Below are 15,997 nucleotides of genomic sequence, written 5' to 3'. Positions count from 1 at the left end.
GCCGGATGTAGGAAGAGAGAATAAAGAAGATGGGGGGAATGGGGCCGTCGTTCTTAAAGCCGCGGTTTCTGCAACGAATGAGGTCGCAAGCCCCTGTTTCTCTAGTTTGCGTCCTGCGGCAGCTTTGTTGCCCGTTGTTTGGCTCGCTTACGTGTAGCGCTGTGAGTGTGTTTGCGCGATATCGAATTACGCAAACCTGATTAGCTTTCCTTAGTTTGGCTTGCCGAGTCATCAACCGCACGTTCCGCTGAGCTGCCGCTGATCGCGTGCGCTGGTAAAGAGAGAGAGAGAGAGAGAAAGGAGCGCACGAAGTTTTGACCTTATATGCCGCAAATTAATGACGATGGGGTGCGCTCGTCAGGAAATTGCTTCGAAGGAGAAGTGATACCTCTATTATTCCTTAGTTGATGCCGTTGGCCGGTCGAGTTTAGCGAGAGCTCAAACTTAATCAATCCATCTTTACTCGATAATAACGCGGCGCAACGCTTCCGCTCATCGTTGGCGTTTCTTGCGGGCCTCACTTCACGTGCGAGTTTAATCACGTCTCCCAGGCGTCAGAAGCCAGCCGGCTCTTATATTCCTATACGTTGTCAAACACTACACGACTTTATAAAGTAAACAACACTTCAAAGTTGAGATGAATGGATACGCACGTGTTGCGTTCAAAAGGCGCCACTCGCGTGAGCATAATAATAAAGGCGACGAAGAACAAGATAAAACACGCGCCACGTATTGATACTTAGCGGTTTAAGCTGCTTGCGCATCATACACATTCAGTTTGAGTAATTAAAATTTTATCCCAGACGTGGTCGCTTTCATTGCCACTTAAACGCTTGGGAAATCTCTGTCACAGTCAACGCCAGTAATTACGCAGTGAGGCCCCCGTCGCACGCGCGCACGCGTGCCTTTTATTAACTAAACCATCTGTACGCACTTAGTTACTCGCGGAGCGCGTAAAGGCCTGTGGCGTCTACCGCATATAACGACTCGCGCAAAACAAAACAAAAATTGTTAGCTCTCCCGCACGTGTCGTCACGGTCTGCTGACGCGAGCAGCGGCGAACGCATCATCGCGAGGCTTCCGAGGATTTCTAGCGCCAAGCCAGGCGCCGACGCCGTCAGTGCACGGTCGTCGCATTCCCCGCGCGCGTCGCGACTCCCAGTCGGCCGCGGCAGCCGGCGCAGCTTATGAACGCTCCGCTCGCTGTCACATGTTTCGCACTGCGCCGGTAGCTCGCTTCCTCGCGCCCCCGTCCTCCTCTGAGGACCCGACAGGCACGCGCTCCCGCGCCAAACCCCGCCACGTCGCAGTCACTGCGTCGCTCGCCCGAAAAACTTGTCTCGCCCGGCGCGCGTACCGCACGGCCGCCGCGATAATCCAGAACGGGAGAGAATTCTAGCTTTCCGTCGACACCCTATTAAATTCCGCGCATGGCGCGAGAGCAATGCCGGAGGGAGAAAACTTGGGCCGACGACCTTTCAACTGCGCGCGCACGCGCGACAATTAAATGGAAGCTGGTCACTGGCGCGCGCTCGCACGGGGTTGACCGCCCTCGCCCCCATCGGTTGCTCTCACTCTCGCGCGTCGGCTGCACCCGCATGACGGCTTGTACGACGGAAAAGCCGCACGTGCAGGCGAGGTTGGAGGAAGGGGCCGCCAGGAGATTGTGGGTTAAGAGGGAGGAGGGAAACAAATCTAAGCGCGAAACAGCGTTCTGTACAACCAACAGTTGCTTTGGGTGCGCGAGGTGATGAGGCGAAGAGCCGGGAGGAAAGATGCAGCTGGGGGAAAGGGAGACGTGCAATTCTAAGTGCGCGAAAGCGCCGTTCTGTACACTACACAAAGAGCGCACGATGTCTCGTTTGGAAGAGAAAGGGTGAGAGCAGCATACGCGCTTAGGTGAGGCCTATTCGACTCTTCCCGCCTGCCTCCTCCATACAACGCTCCCTTCCGCCCCTTGTTCAGTATTCGGGACGGCAGTTTGGCCCATCTGTGCCTTCTCGTCAAATTAGATTCGAAGCCGGCAGCGACGTCGCACAGAGGTGCCGCCGCCCGCCAGTCTGTGCTGCCCCGAGTGTCAGGGAGAGCCGCGCCGCGATTGAACCGTGAACGCCGGCGAGAGTTCGCGAGCGAGAAATGGCTGTAATTAAAACGCGATACGTGGCGTGCGCGCGCCGCCGCCTGCACGCAGTCAGCCGACGTCTCTCCGATCTCGCGCCGGGCGTAGGCCGAGCACAACGAATGAAACACGTAGACGGGGAGCAGAAAATGATTTAGGCCGAGAGAGAGGGAGAGAGCCGGAGAAAGAAAGCAAGATTGAAAGGCAGCGGCCGGGAATAGCAGCGCGGGATGTAAGCTTAAAATCGAGCCGACAAGCTTCGTTGACTCCCAAAGCGAAGAGTTCGTCGGAGAGTTTCGCTCAAGCGTGCTGGGACTTCGGAAACGAAACCTCCTCCGCCGTTCTCGAAATAGGATAAACAGGGAGAAAAGGGCTGCTGGCTACGCATGAAGAATCTGGAGCAAATGTCACTCACCAGAAGGGTGGGGCAGCGATGCGGAGACCCAAGAGAGCGCAAGGCCTCAAGGCAGTAGATTGTGAGCACTGTGTATCTTGGACTACCAAATACCACTGGGACGCAGCAAGCCGCACTTCTGATACCGCTCGCCAGAATAATAGTTAATCGTTAGATAGACAGTAAAAGTTGTGAAAGACTCACTCACCGTTTTTGTAAACGTTAGGCACACACGTTGGCTCAAGATTGCCAATCTCACTCAGCTCGGGTTATTTGGGCTCGCAGCCTCAGAATCACTCGGGATCACTCATATTCACGGATCCACGGACTCACTCGGACTTATGAAATCGCGGTCTCTGGCTTATTCAGTGCCACAGAATCACAAACTCAACTGGATTCAAGGCCACTTGTGTCATTTAGACTAATATACTCATACTCGAATGAATCACACAGACTCGAGAGTCATTAGTTCACCCGGACTCTGAGTCAGCGGTGTTGCGGCAGGCTGGATATCACCATCTTCATCATCGCCCTCGTGATCAGTCACTAATCCTTAATTGCAAAGAAGAGAGCGTGAATAAACATGAACAGAGAAATCATTTTTAGCAAACATCGCATAACAACATAAAGACAGCTTCCTTATAAATCTTACGTTTAAAGTGCACAGATGATGGCTCGGTGATGCTGGTTGGGGCCAAAAATAATTATTCACTAGTTTTTATGAATTTTGTCTAAGCCACACTCATTAACAAGTTTATTTGTAAGTTCGTTTCACTGCTGTGTAGCAACAGGGAAGAAAAGCTTTCTGTTTTTCTTTCTGTTTTTACCGGCTGGTAATTGCCAATTATAAGCCCTTAATGGTTTTATGATAGATTATAACGACCACGGCACACCTTTAAGATATGTTCTCGCTACACCTCTTGCAATTTTCTGAGCGACCACTTACATATAATTTTCTAAAACACATTGCTTGGGCACTTCGTGCTAATTGCGCTTCAGCGTTTCAGCGAGCCGTAGGCTGCTCAGTAGCGTATCACGTAAAACATAAAAGACAAGCGTTAGCCAGTGAGCTTACAGTTGCTGCTTTGAAGCTCTAGCTAGCAGTTCTCTAACGTGCTGATGCTCTAGTATTTATGCAAAATTTCAGGTCTGTTAAAAAATCTTCAAAATGCCTCCCAACTGGTTATGGTTCTTGAAACAAAAAACATTGAGTGGAAGCGATCAAAATTGATGTAACAAAATGAGCGCGGAAGTCGTGCGTTTTTGCATATTAGCGTTAGGAAATGGAAAGAGTGATGTGATGGCAGGAAACATCTGGCTTCGTCGCAGCCGGCAAACAGCAGCACCTTTCCACATGCTGCGCATTAACTTTTTTTTTTTGTCATAATAAACAGCTCTCTCTGTATATACGCATTTGATTGGGTAGCAGCTAACACATGATAAATAAGATAACAAGGTAAGTGCTCCTATAGAGCTATTTTCACCCGCATAGTGTTAATGCATTGAAACTCGCAGGGTTATACTCTATTTTTATCCTCGCTACAAGGTTGGAGGAGACCATCTGCTTTGAGCTCACGATTGCATTCATTAGGACCTACTTTGCTGTGGCAACGGCATGAATAGGGCATTTGGAGGCAGAAATGGAACACCGTGTAAGCGAAATACGGTGTTATACACTGAGCGAAATACGGTGTTATACACGCCTTCAAAGAAAATCAAAGCTGACCGAGGAAGACTGGGGAGAAAGAAAGATGGGGGGTGCCATATGCAGTAAACCTTACATCACACATACCGCCTCCTATGAAGTTGGTGTTTTCCTTTTTTTTTGCCAGCACACTATCTTAAAAGGAAAGAAAAGCAAAAGCATAGACGTGAGAAAGATTAAGCAACTCACGCAAAATGTCATTTCGTGAAGTGCACTGGCGATGGCGTCCCCCTCATTTGCATTCAGGGCTTCACAGTTTCCTTTTCAGAGCGGTATCGCTTAAGTAGCTCACTCGAAACGGCTAAAGACGCTGCTAGCTTTCTGCAGCGCCACCTACTCTCCCCCTCCTCGTACTGGGAACCCATGCCTTAACTTTCGCCTGCCGCACCCGGTCTCCCTTTTCTCATCTCCACATTCTGCGTCTATTTCCTGCGCCCCCCCCCCTCTATACACACACACGCGCGCGCACACGCACACGCACGCACACACACGCACACGGACACAAACTCTCCCCATCCTCTTCCTAACAAAGGAGGCGTGGCTTGACTTCCAAAGTGCGGGCGGCCGTCACTGAGTGGGTCACCTCGCCCCAAAGCCGGCAGATCCAACTCTCTGCTAGAAGCGTGGTTAACGACTCTCGTAAATTCTCATCGCGTCTGAAGAACACGGGGGAGAGAGAAAGGGGGAAAGGACATTTGAGCCTCATCCAAACTGCGCGACCTTATTAATATTTAATTGAAGCAAAGAGGCACACGGCAACTTCGCTCAGCGAATGGCCCTTACCTAATGAGAAAACGCAGTACAAAACCCGTCGTCTCCATCTGAGTTGTACGCTCGTACAAGCCAAGACGGGTTTGCACCACCCGGACGAGTGGAACCTAACGGGGATACAAGTGGGAGACCTGCGTTCCTTGAACGTATCGCATTCCCTCCTCACGTCTCAAGTACAGAGTACGAACGTTTTGCAACACATCAGTGCTTGTACAAACTTTTACGCCGCGGGCTTCCTGTAGCGCGCATCTGCTGTACAGCATGCGATGTGAGCGGCGACCGGCAAATGTGGCGCATCGCGTGCTTCGATAGCGTGTTCGCAACGTCCCTTTCGTGCTGCAGGTCAGATCGGTGTTAGACGTGTCTGGCGGCGTCTCTCTAGATGGCGATCATATTTTCGCGTGGTACGACGCGAAGTCCTTACATTGCGTGACCAAGATATGTTTCGCTAGTGTTCGAAAAAAAAAAGAGTTGCAAGAAAGAAGAATGCCTAACGCACTTGCAAGTTTGCATCCCTTTTGGTGTGGCAGTAGCGAAAGCCAGGCTGTTTCTTCGTGACCTTTGGTTTTCTACCTTTGCAGTACATGCGCTCGAGGGAAGTAGCGTTAACGCGCGAATACGGTAGCCGTGTGTCTTTGTCCGCGAATAGGAAAACTTAGCACGACCTTATATTTCTCTTTTGTTTTCTGTTCCAGGGGAAGCAACGTTTCCGCTGTACTGTTCATGTTTCTGATACACGTCGTATTTTGATGAATTGCTGGCGCGCCTGCTCGGCTGAAAGTTTCAAGTTTCACTCCAGCTTGTGAAGGATGCACAAATCGTGCAACGTGAGCAACTGTTACTTTATCTTAATGGTGCGGCAATGCGCAGAAACGGGTGACCTCAAGAGGTTAGAGCAGGTTCGATGTCGTTTTATGAAAGTCTGCACTGTGTGAGAAAGGGAAAGGCAGGAAGGTTAAGCATGGTCGCAGCCGGTCGGCTACCCTACACGCGAGGAAGGATAAATGAGAATAAAAATAAGAAGGAAGTATGATAGTCCGAGTGCGCACACCCTCAGCTGAATATTCACTCACGTATAGTCACAAGAGCTCGTCTAGCCTAGTTGCCGTCAAGACATGCATTAGCGCTTTGGTGGCCGTGTGCATACTAGAGTTTTCCGGCCACGGTCCCGGGATATTTACTTCCGAGAACGAGTCCGTCGTCTAATCGGCTAAGGCTAGTATGCAGAACATGTCGTTGAGAGTAGGAGGTCTGTGCAGTGGCATGGAATGCGCTCCATAATTTTATAAAATCTGCAAAGAATGGAATGTGGCGCTGTTGGCCATTCTTGTGAGGAATGAATAAGCGTTTTCGAATGCGACGCCAAACTACAGGCGGCTAACTAAAGTTGTTTCACGGTGGGAAAGTCCTGATGGCACGATGAATCGCAATTCAGGGTCCAATGAATACAATCGAGAGCGAAAAGTGAAATTCTGCGAATTCCAATGGCGTAATGCAATGCAATGAGCGGGTGAAATTTCATGAATGACTAGGTACTTGCTGACTACATACTGACCGTAAGCAAAATATAGGAGGATCAAAACTGCATTTAGGCTGAAACTTTACCTCATCCTTTAACAAGGGCGCCATTTAAGAAAAAAAAAAGTTTGGTTAACCGTAAGCACGAAAACGTGCGAAATGTCGAATTGTTCAGACTGGCTTTGAATGCATAGTAGTTTTTTCCATGACACCAACGCGCTGATTTTACGCAAGAAATACCAGTAATTTAATTCTACACTTCATTTACGGAAAATACGACTGGCAAGCACTTTAACGCTGTAGCCTACTGTGAGAATCACCTGATCAAATTAGCTCTCTTTTGGAAACGCAATATCTTTGGGTATGCTACTGTTTCTTCGAAGGCTAAACAGATACATCGTACTTTTTCATCCAAAGAAGCTTGCCTGCTACTAACCTGATAACGAATCGCTTTAAATACGTAGCAGAAGTAAACAACAAAAACAAGTCTTACAGTACAATGACTGATACAGAGGACACATTCGAAGCTCAAGAAGAAAGCAGTTCGAGGGAACAGAATACTCAGGGGGACTTAAATCCGTACTATCAGCAATGCTTCACATGTTTCTGCGGTTGTTGTTTTTTTCTTGCTACCAACAAACGTAAGTTCCATTCCACCACTTTGCGCGACCGTCGTCTCCCGAGGCAAACAACATTCCATGGGCGTACACGGGCAATATTTCACAGCATCAATTTGCCATGCGCAATACACAACCAGTTGTTTTGGGGGCGGCTAATGCAGTGCCGCGCGACAGCGATCGTCCATCAGTGGGCGATCTATCTTCACTAAAGAGCACAACGCTACCACCATAACGAGGATCTTCGTTTTCGTTCGCATCTTCTTGTTTCATGATCAATCTTAGTAGTAAAGAAAACCGCTGCTTCAAAGTGGAACAACTCGGAATTTTGTAGACAGCCCTACAAGACGCAGGAAAGACTCAATTCTAGGATGTCGTCCCAAGAGCAGCGGTCAAAGTGGAAAGCAAAAAAGAAAAAACCTGGAGCCATAGGAGCAATCGTTAAGACGCTCGACTGGCAAAGACGCAAAGGCTTCTTTATCCTTGTTCTTCGCTCACTTCTTTTTCTTATTGAAAGTTTCACGTGACGAACTACCCGAAGCCACAGACAGGGGGCAGTCGTTTCCGGTGCTCGAAAAGCGGAAAACGGAAGCACATCTATGTTCCGCACTAGATATTTTAAAGACTCGATGTCTCAGCGAGTATTAGCGTGCTTTAATGTTCATTGAATGTCAAAAGAAATAAAGGACTTTGCCCGTTATTGACGTTATCTCCCGGCTTATCTGTGTCTGCTCAATTAGAAAGGCGGCACACGTGCGCATTTACTCACCCTTCTGAAGCTTTCGCCAAGCAGTCGAGCCATAGTGTTTTATAGCTAGGCGTGACAACAGCGTGAACACGTAACTAGCATTTAAGTTAATATAACTGACGTTAGCGCAATTTTTGCCGAGCAAATATTTCGGCTAGGCGCGCTAGGCAAGCGACTGACTAATAGGCACTGGTTTACAGATTCGAGCGCCTGACCTGAGCTGTAACGAGAGCCTAAATAAAGATTACGTCTCCACATTAATTACGATCCGCTTTGTAAAGGATTGTTGACTCCTATAGGAAACATCACCTCAATACTCAGTTCTACATAATCTCAACACTTCTACTTTAAAGGAAGAATGCTCGCGAAATATGTAGAACACCCTGCGCATTTATTTATTAATCAAGGACAAATCTGCAGGCTTATCGTTCGATATTCAGGCTGCGATGACAGCTTGAGCGCTAATAAAAATCTCTCTTGAAGGTTCGACAACCCTGCACCTTTCTTTCGATTTCTTCCTTCGTAACTAAACCCTGCAGCGCTGCGGCATGCAGAGATGGCTTCTTGCAATGAGCAGCCGAGTTCCCAACGCTCCTTACACGTAGCAGCTGTCTCCGATTCGTCGGCGTTCATGTATACGGGCACATCACGCAAACCTACAAACCTTTGGTGAAACCGCCAGGCAATCACGAGCCGTTCCAGCGCTAGAACTTCACTGTGAAACCGATTCATCAATGCCTGATATTCAAAAGAGTTCGGCACGCTTTCTGATGAGCAACGTATTCTGGGTGAGGTACTTTAGATTGAACCAAGAGGGCACGTGAAAGATTCAGCGTCTTAATGTCTTATTGCGATAACAATTATACAGACGAGTTCACGCCGTCAGTGCCAACGTTTCCGTTGGCGGCTTCGCCTACGTCGCGTTGCCACGGTATCGACACGCCCGCACGGCCCGCGATCAGACGGTCAAGTCTGCAGAGAGGCGCAGTCGGTTTGGCACCGCAGTGGAAGCCAAGTGGAGAAGTGGCGTCACGCTCCGCTCAATCCGCTCTGCCGGAGCCAGGACAGCTTCCTGGCTTCCACTGTTTTCACGATCGTTCACGTCGACATTCCCGCTGAGCCAATACCACGCCGCGTAGTGCATAGACTGGTCTGAGGGGAACGGGCACTAAATGTCGAGTTGATCTCTTTCCGACAAACTCTGACGGTTTACCTCCGGCCTCATCCCGTTCACCATCGAGATATGACGCCTGCAACGCTGCTGGCAGCTCTCCTCAACGCACGAGCGTCCCGAGATGCCTTTCAGCGCAAGCCTATACCTTTCTCTCACTTTCAATAATACACTTCCCTGCGGAACTGGCTAATTTTTGTCTGACCTGTTAAATAAAAGGTTTCCCTTCTCGTGGATTTACGCCGGAAAGTTAATCGACAAACACCTCGCGAGCTGTCAGCGTGTGCCGACGGCAAAGGCTATATTTCATTAAAGGCGGCGACGGTGACTGCGCCCTGCAACTTAATTGCAGCGAGCTAAAGACGAGCCAGATTTTCAGAGTGAAACAGCGAGACGAGGTAATTAACATTACGTCGGCTACTTCCGCGTAATAGTGGGGATGGCATGTTGCGTGGCCTTGATAAGTACCTAAATTACGCAGTTAGAGAGAAATTACAGCTAGATTTCTGAATCACAAATATGCTTCCATATGCGACAGGTTACACTTGCCGTAAGCCCAGACTTCGTGTGCCAAAACGGGTCACGATGCCACGTTGAAGCTCTCGCGCCATGCAAGATACTTGTGACATCGAAAGCTTTGGCGACGTATAGCCGAGGACAGATAAACGTCTTAATAAAAAAATAATAAAGCACCACGCTTTAATGTACGGCACGCGCAACCTAGCAACTTCTTCCATTTCTTCGTGCACGAAAAAACAACCGGAACTACGCAAAAGACTATGCCAAAATTCGTGACGTCACAAGAACACTATCGATGGCACGGTGTGGGTTACAATTTAAAGATGCACTTTTCCTTAATTTGCTCCGCTTAGAATTAATCTCTTACATTCCACCTAAAGAAATAAACACAAAGAGAGTTTTCTGACAATAATTTGGACCACTAGCCTCTGCTTTAATTGATTATTTCTACATGAAATCCTGATGGGTGTGGTCATGTATTGCACGCTCTTGAAAGAGTAATAAAATATCGTTGATTTTTCACAGCTTAGCCTACTTCCCCACTGTGGACAACGTTCACCAAAGTTCATCACTGGCAATCGGGTAACAAAGCTATGGACAACAAACTGAACCACTAGTCTAGTCGGAACTTATACCCACAACTTCTAGTTCCCGTTGGCCAGATCATTAGTGTGACTACGTGTTGGGATGTGCCACTGCTGCTACTCACGTTTCTCCCAGCTGGTTTCAGAGCGTTAAGTGCGCCGTATCCCGACGGTGCGGAGCGTCTATGGGACGGCGATTAATCATCGCTACAAACAACAGTTCCCAAAAGAAAATTATAACGGTGAAAACGAAGAAAATAAACCGTCGTCCCTCGAGGCGTAGCTATAAAAAAGCTAGTGCCGACGGGTAAGTATTCCATCAGTGACAAGAATGGCAATGAACACTGTGAATGTAAAAGTGGCACATCATGCTTAGCGCCAATTTATATTTATGGTGGAAACCGTCTTTTTCCTTTCTCTTCCATGGTGCAGAAAGTGCGCGTTATTTTATTGTTGCTAGCTTTCTCTAGCTAGTAATCCGCTAGATACCTAGATATGTCACTTTGACATGACGTACTCCATAAGTAGGCGTGCGAGAAAATAGAAGAAATCATTGCCTATAGCTACCCGTTGTAGCAAAAGGTTTTCATGGAGAATAGAACACGAAGGTCACTAAGATTCCTATGTCTGTTTTTACTGAAATAGCGCCTCGTTGTTCATGAATATCCGTGTAAAGAAAAAGACGTCTCTGCTGCATTGATCCAAAAGCTTGCCACATCAACCGTTAAATAAAGCCTATGTTATAAATAGAACACATTCGTGTCAGGCTGAAATTGCGAGGAGTCAGTAGGTTGTGCTGGACTTGAGCAACGAAGAAACGCTGGCGACGTGGCCGCGCCGAAGCTTCGTGCCATCCCACCGTCGAACCATGGAAAGCGTGGTTTAAGCCGACGAACTCATAGACTATCCTGCACGCTTAACGGCGATTAACCTGCACTATGTAGATGAACTGGTTATTTGGTTCTCCGAACAGAGCACATGCATCATAACTCGGTGTAAAATATTGCTTCAACATTTCTGCGCTCGGAACACGTCTACCTAGTGTGTTCTTGCGTGTGTTATAACTTAGTAGTATCTGTAGATTTTTCTAGCTCTTGGTTTGATACCCACATCAATCAATCAATCAATCAATCAATCAATCAATCAATCAATCAATCAATCAATCATACTGCGCTATTTCTGTTTTCTGTTATAAACGTCTCCTCTAACAAATACTAGCTCCTCGCGCTCCAGTCTGCTTTTCATATTTTGCATGTACTGCCTTCGTGAACATAGGCGTCTTGTAAACCTTGGTAAAATTTCTATGTGTCTTCTAGAAGAGACTTTCACATTAAAACAACCCAATTCTCACGCTGTGTTTATGATATGCTTTTTTGCATAACAACGCTGCCTAACACAAAAGCACGCTCTACAGGACACTCCTTCGTGTGCATTCTGCAGAACGTGCGTCAACCGCATGATTAGGCTTAATGTTCATACTCTGCGCGTGATTGTGTGTCGTGTTCTTCCTTCTACTCTTATTTTTCTTTCTTTACCTCGTTCTCTTTCTCTTTCTTTCTCTGCTCTTCAAGCGGGTGGACGATGTGTCCTTTTTAGGAGGTAATGGCTAGCAGTGTTTTCTTTTTCTTTGTGGTTCTTGTATATTTTTGAATAATAATAATAATAATAATAATAACAATAATAATAATAATAATAATAATAATAATAATAATAATGAGGATGACGACGACGACGATGCTGATGATGATGATGATGGACTGTTTAATAATCTTGCTGCCCTTATGATACATGTTACGGGGAAACAACGCTAAAAAATAAAAACAAGAAAAAAAAACAAGGATAAATAAGAGGTGTGTAGAGGTGGTTTCAAAAAAAAAACAGAATGCAAGAGCAACTCGTGCCGCAATTGAAGCATACCACAGAATTTATAACTTGACCACTCTTGTATTAAAATGGAGGAACAGAAAACGCATAGCAATAAACATGGTTGCATTACTTTTGATAAGCTTGACCACTTCTAACGAAGGAGACAAAAAAAACTTAAATGTATACCCAATAACATAGCACTTCATTGAACACATTTACATAAATTGGGACATGCAAGAATTCCAGGCAAGTGGCTGTGCGAAGAATGCAACTACAATTCAGTAAAAACAGAGGCAAGCTGCGACAAGCTGCCCAACAGACGTATTCCCTCTGTCAGCCCGAAGTCACACCTGAATTGTGGTTACCATGACACTCTTTCCCAGTTTGTCACGATAGCCATTCATAAAGCTATTGGTGCCAAGAGATGACAGTTGCTTTTGAAAACGGCGGTACGGTGACATATAAGTACAAACGCGCGTGTCAAATTTGTACCTAAATACGCACGTGCGCAAGCCAGGACTATTTATCGCACAAGAAGAGCACTACGCTGATGAGAGGCTTCTTACGTTTTACTTTTTATATTTCCAAAAATCTCGTTGCTGGATGCGCACAATGTCGAAACCTGCATTAAAACGTTCGCTGCCGTACATAATACAGCGAATGAAAGGTTTGCGTTATTGAAACAATAGAATAAAGAAACACGTCTCTCGGTGAAAGCATACAATGATAATAAGTTTAAAATTGTCAGGAGTATCGAGGACAACACAGCTCTCGACGGCCTAAAGGCTGTATTTGACAACGCTAACGAAGATGACATTACCTTACGAGTTCTTGTTTCGCTTACCTGCCAAACCCTCAAAGTGTTCAAGTAAGGAAAAAAACAACCAACTAAACCAGTTTTAAACTTGGAATAACAGCAGATATGGCGAATTATCTTTAGCATTACTCGAAAAAAGAAACAGATTTAATACACCCCCCTCCCTCCCATTTTGTCAAAAAGAAACACAATACTTCATGCAAGCCTTGGAACATGGTGGTTCTAGATAAAAGATTATCTTCGACAGACATCTTAGTTTCGCTTCAGTGACACACGGGGAGCAGGTAAATTGTAGTCTAACGTAGGAAAGACTAAGACTGTGCTCAGATCTAATAAGACTGCACGCCGTATTCTTGAACGGCGCAGAGCTTTTCTCTCTTTTTTTTTTTTTTTTGATGATGTGCTTTTGTCTCGTGTACTCGTCCTATCTACGCGCGAGGGAGCCTAATGAAATATGGTGTATTTAAAAAAATAAAATGTGTAATGTACCGTTTCTCAGCAGACATTGTGTTGATGATCTTGCAAAACTTATAAGAGGCCTTACTCTAATCCAGTGTATGCGCGCTCCAGTGAGAGAATGTAATAGAGCCTACTTCACTCTGCTTAGGTTACAAAAACACGCGGCCTTTCTGTCGTTGTTGTTTTTATTTTTATACCTTATACTCCTGTTGAACAATATAAATTTATGAGCATGAAATTTAATTGTTGTAAGAAGAAAAATATAAGAAGAAGAAAACGAGGCTCAATCAGAGCTTCGTCTTCTTCTGTCTCGCACTAAGCTTCGAAGTGAAACGCAACTGGAATTCTCAAATGGGTAATTGTGTGCGCGGGGACGACGTCGGAGACAGAGCTCAATAAGAGAGAGAGAGAAATGAGGAGAACACGTTGAGAGTGAAAGGGAAAAAGCGTAAAGGTGTAGGTGAATTCAGTCGTTAATTACAGCGCCTACGTGCGTGCAGGTATTATTTCTTGGGCTTCGTTAGTTCTTGCTAGCTAAAAATAGAGCCTGGCTTTCATGCCAGCGAACAAAGAAGTTCTTTCATGGTTTATTTTTCTTGGGAAACCCACCATAAGTTTCGGAAGGTTTGGAGGACGTTATTACTCACGTCGAAACACTAGTTCTGAAAGCGCACCTACGCAGGTATTTCTCTTCTTAGACAAAGCCTTCACGATGCACATAACTTAAACGAAATGCTGGGGTCCGCATTTACTCGGCCCTTGACAAACTTGTCCGTCGAGTATTGAACTGTTTATCTTTCATGTGGTCCATTTGCGTTTACAGACACCCCACTAGAAGCTGTCGAGCTTGCCAAAACCCACAGCTGTTTGTTGTGCCCGCTAAACTCTATATGCTCTTGGGTACATCCTGTGATGAGAACTATGGTACAGGCTTGGGAATGGCAATAATAGCACGACAAGCGCGGGATAGCACTTGCTAACTCCGGTGACTTTCTCTCGACTAGCGATGAAGAAAGAAATTGTTTCCTCTAGTTATCATCTTGCATCTTCACGTAGCCTTCACTTAAACATCTTCGTTTGCTCTTGGTCCAGCCAATATTTTGTGCGACTGCCCGCAGTACAGTCCACAGAGGGAATCCCTTCGCCACGAACTCAACCAGCTGGACGACCGACCACTATTGGATGAAGGAATTCCACACCATCGACAGGACCTAACATCACAGAGGAAGGCTGTGCAATCGCTACTGCGCTTCTTGCGATCCACCGGCCTTTGTGAACGTCTCTAACTGGAACGCCCTTCGTGTGTGTGTCTCTGTGTGTGCATTTTTTAACCCTTTCCTCTCTGTCTTCTTTCTAATTCCCTATCTCCCAACCCCAGTGTAGGGTAGCAAACTGAAGACTAATATCTCGTTAACCTCCCTGCCTTTCCTCTTCATCGCTCTCTCTCTCTCGTTCTCTTGGTCCAGCATTGTCAGTCATAAAAAATTTAGTGCGTCCGGTGTTCCAGCAAGCGCGGGCAGAAACGCGAGCGGCCAGATTGGTGGCACGAGCTGGTGGTGCAAAGCTGAACCACACAAACACAGAGCTAATTCCTATATTCTGCTTAGCTGCTGGTGTAAATTTTCGCAGCGGCGTAATCGTGTTCACAATTACGTTGCTACCATAAATTTGCACTAGCAACGAAGCAGAATATAGCAGGTTACTGTAATTTAGCACTGTGTTTGTTTGAGCTCTACGCCACCAGGCGGCTGCACCGCTCCGGTCGCTCACGTTTACGCCCCCGCCCATTCGGCAATCCGCCCAAACCACCCCGTTTGCCGGAATAGCGGACAAGCTAAAAGTCTCTATTGTTCAAATGAAAATGAAGTGTTATTTGCACATGATGAGGCTTTTTATTATGTTATCACCGGATGTATATTGAAAGATGATACGGACAAAGCATCAGAACAAAAGTATCTATCTATCTATCTATCTATCTATCTATCTATCTATCTATCTATCTATCTATCTATCTATCTATCTATCTATCTATCTATCTATCTATCTAGCTAGCTAGCTAGCTAGTCATCTGTCTGTCTGTCAGTCTGTCTCACCCCGCTATTTCACGGACGGTTTCATCACGAAAATCACGGCTACATATTCCACGTTATAAGAGAAGCAAACTGTGTTCACATGCGCTGAATGTAATAATTGCTGCAACGCCATCACCTTTGTGCGCTGCATCGTGGCAAAGCTTGTTTTACAATTATGAAAAGGGTTCAATGAGTCTTATTTCTTTTGCAATCTTTCTCTACCTCTCTCACGACACCCCTTTTTACGAACTATGCACAGAAACGCACACCGGTGTGCCGCCGCGGATAATCCACTCCCGGCAGAAGATCACAGCCTCTGTCGGAGACGCGGTGTCGCTTCCGTGCGTGGCCCACGGATCACCGCCACCACAGTATCGCTGGTACCGCGAGGACGGCGGCCTCGTGTTCCTCGACCAGCGAACCTCACTCGTCGACGGTGTCCTTTTCATACGAAAGGCGGTAGTCGGCGACGCCGGGAAATACACCTGCGTGGCCAACAACAGCGCAGGCGAGGATCGGACCACCGCCGAGCTCGTCGTTACGGGTACGTTGGCGGCGCCGTCGTTTGACACCAATTCTATCACCATATCTTTTCTAATATTTATTTTTTTTACTATTATTATATTTATGCATGTTT

General features: G+C 46.6%; 1 protein-coding gene across 2 annotated transcripts in view; it reads left to right on the top strand.

Annotated features, from left to right (window-relative positions):
• The window catches only part of LOC126536905 (cell adhesion molecule Dscam1-like), a 292,232-nt gene that overhangs the window by 214,618 nt on the left and 61,617 nt on the right, over positions 1–15,997 (top strand). For both annotated transcript variants that reach the window (XM_055073599.2, XM_050183952.3), the window contains exon 5: positions 15,620–15,904. In XM_055073599.2, coding sequence (XP_054929574.1) covers positions 15,620–15,904 — 285 coding nt within the window. The remainder of the gene's footprint in view (positions 1–15,619; positions 15,905–15,997) is intronic.

Source organism: Dermacentor andersoni, chromosome 4 (genome assembly GCF_023375885.2).
Source record: "Dermacentor andersoni chromosome 4, qqDerAnde1_hic_scaffold, whole genome shotgun sequence".
In the NCBI taxonomy this organism is placed as follows: Eukaryota; Metazoa; Arthropoda; class Arachnida; order Ixodida; family Ixodidae; genus Dermacentor; species Dermacentor andersoni.
The sequence above is the reverse complement of the archived record's forward strand: the minus strand, read 5'-3'. Positions and strand labels throughout refer to the sequence as shown.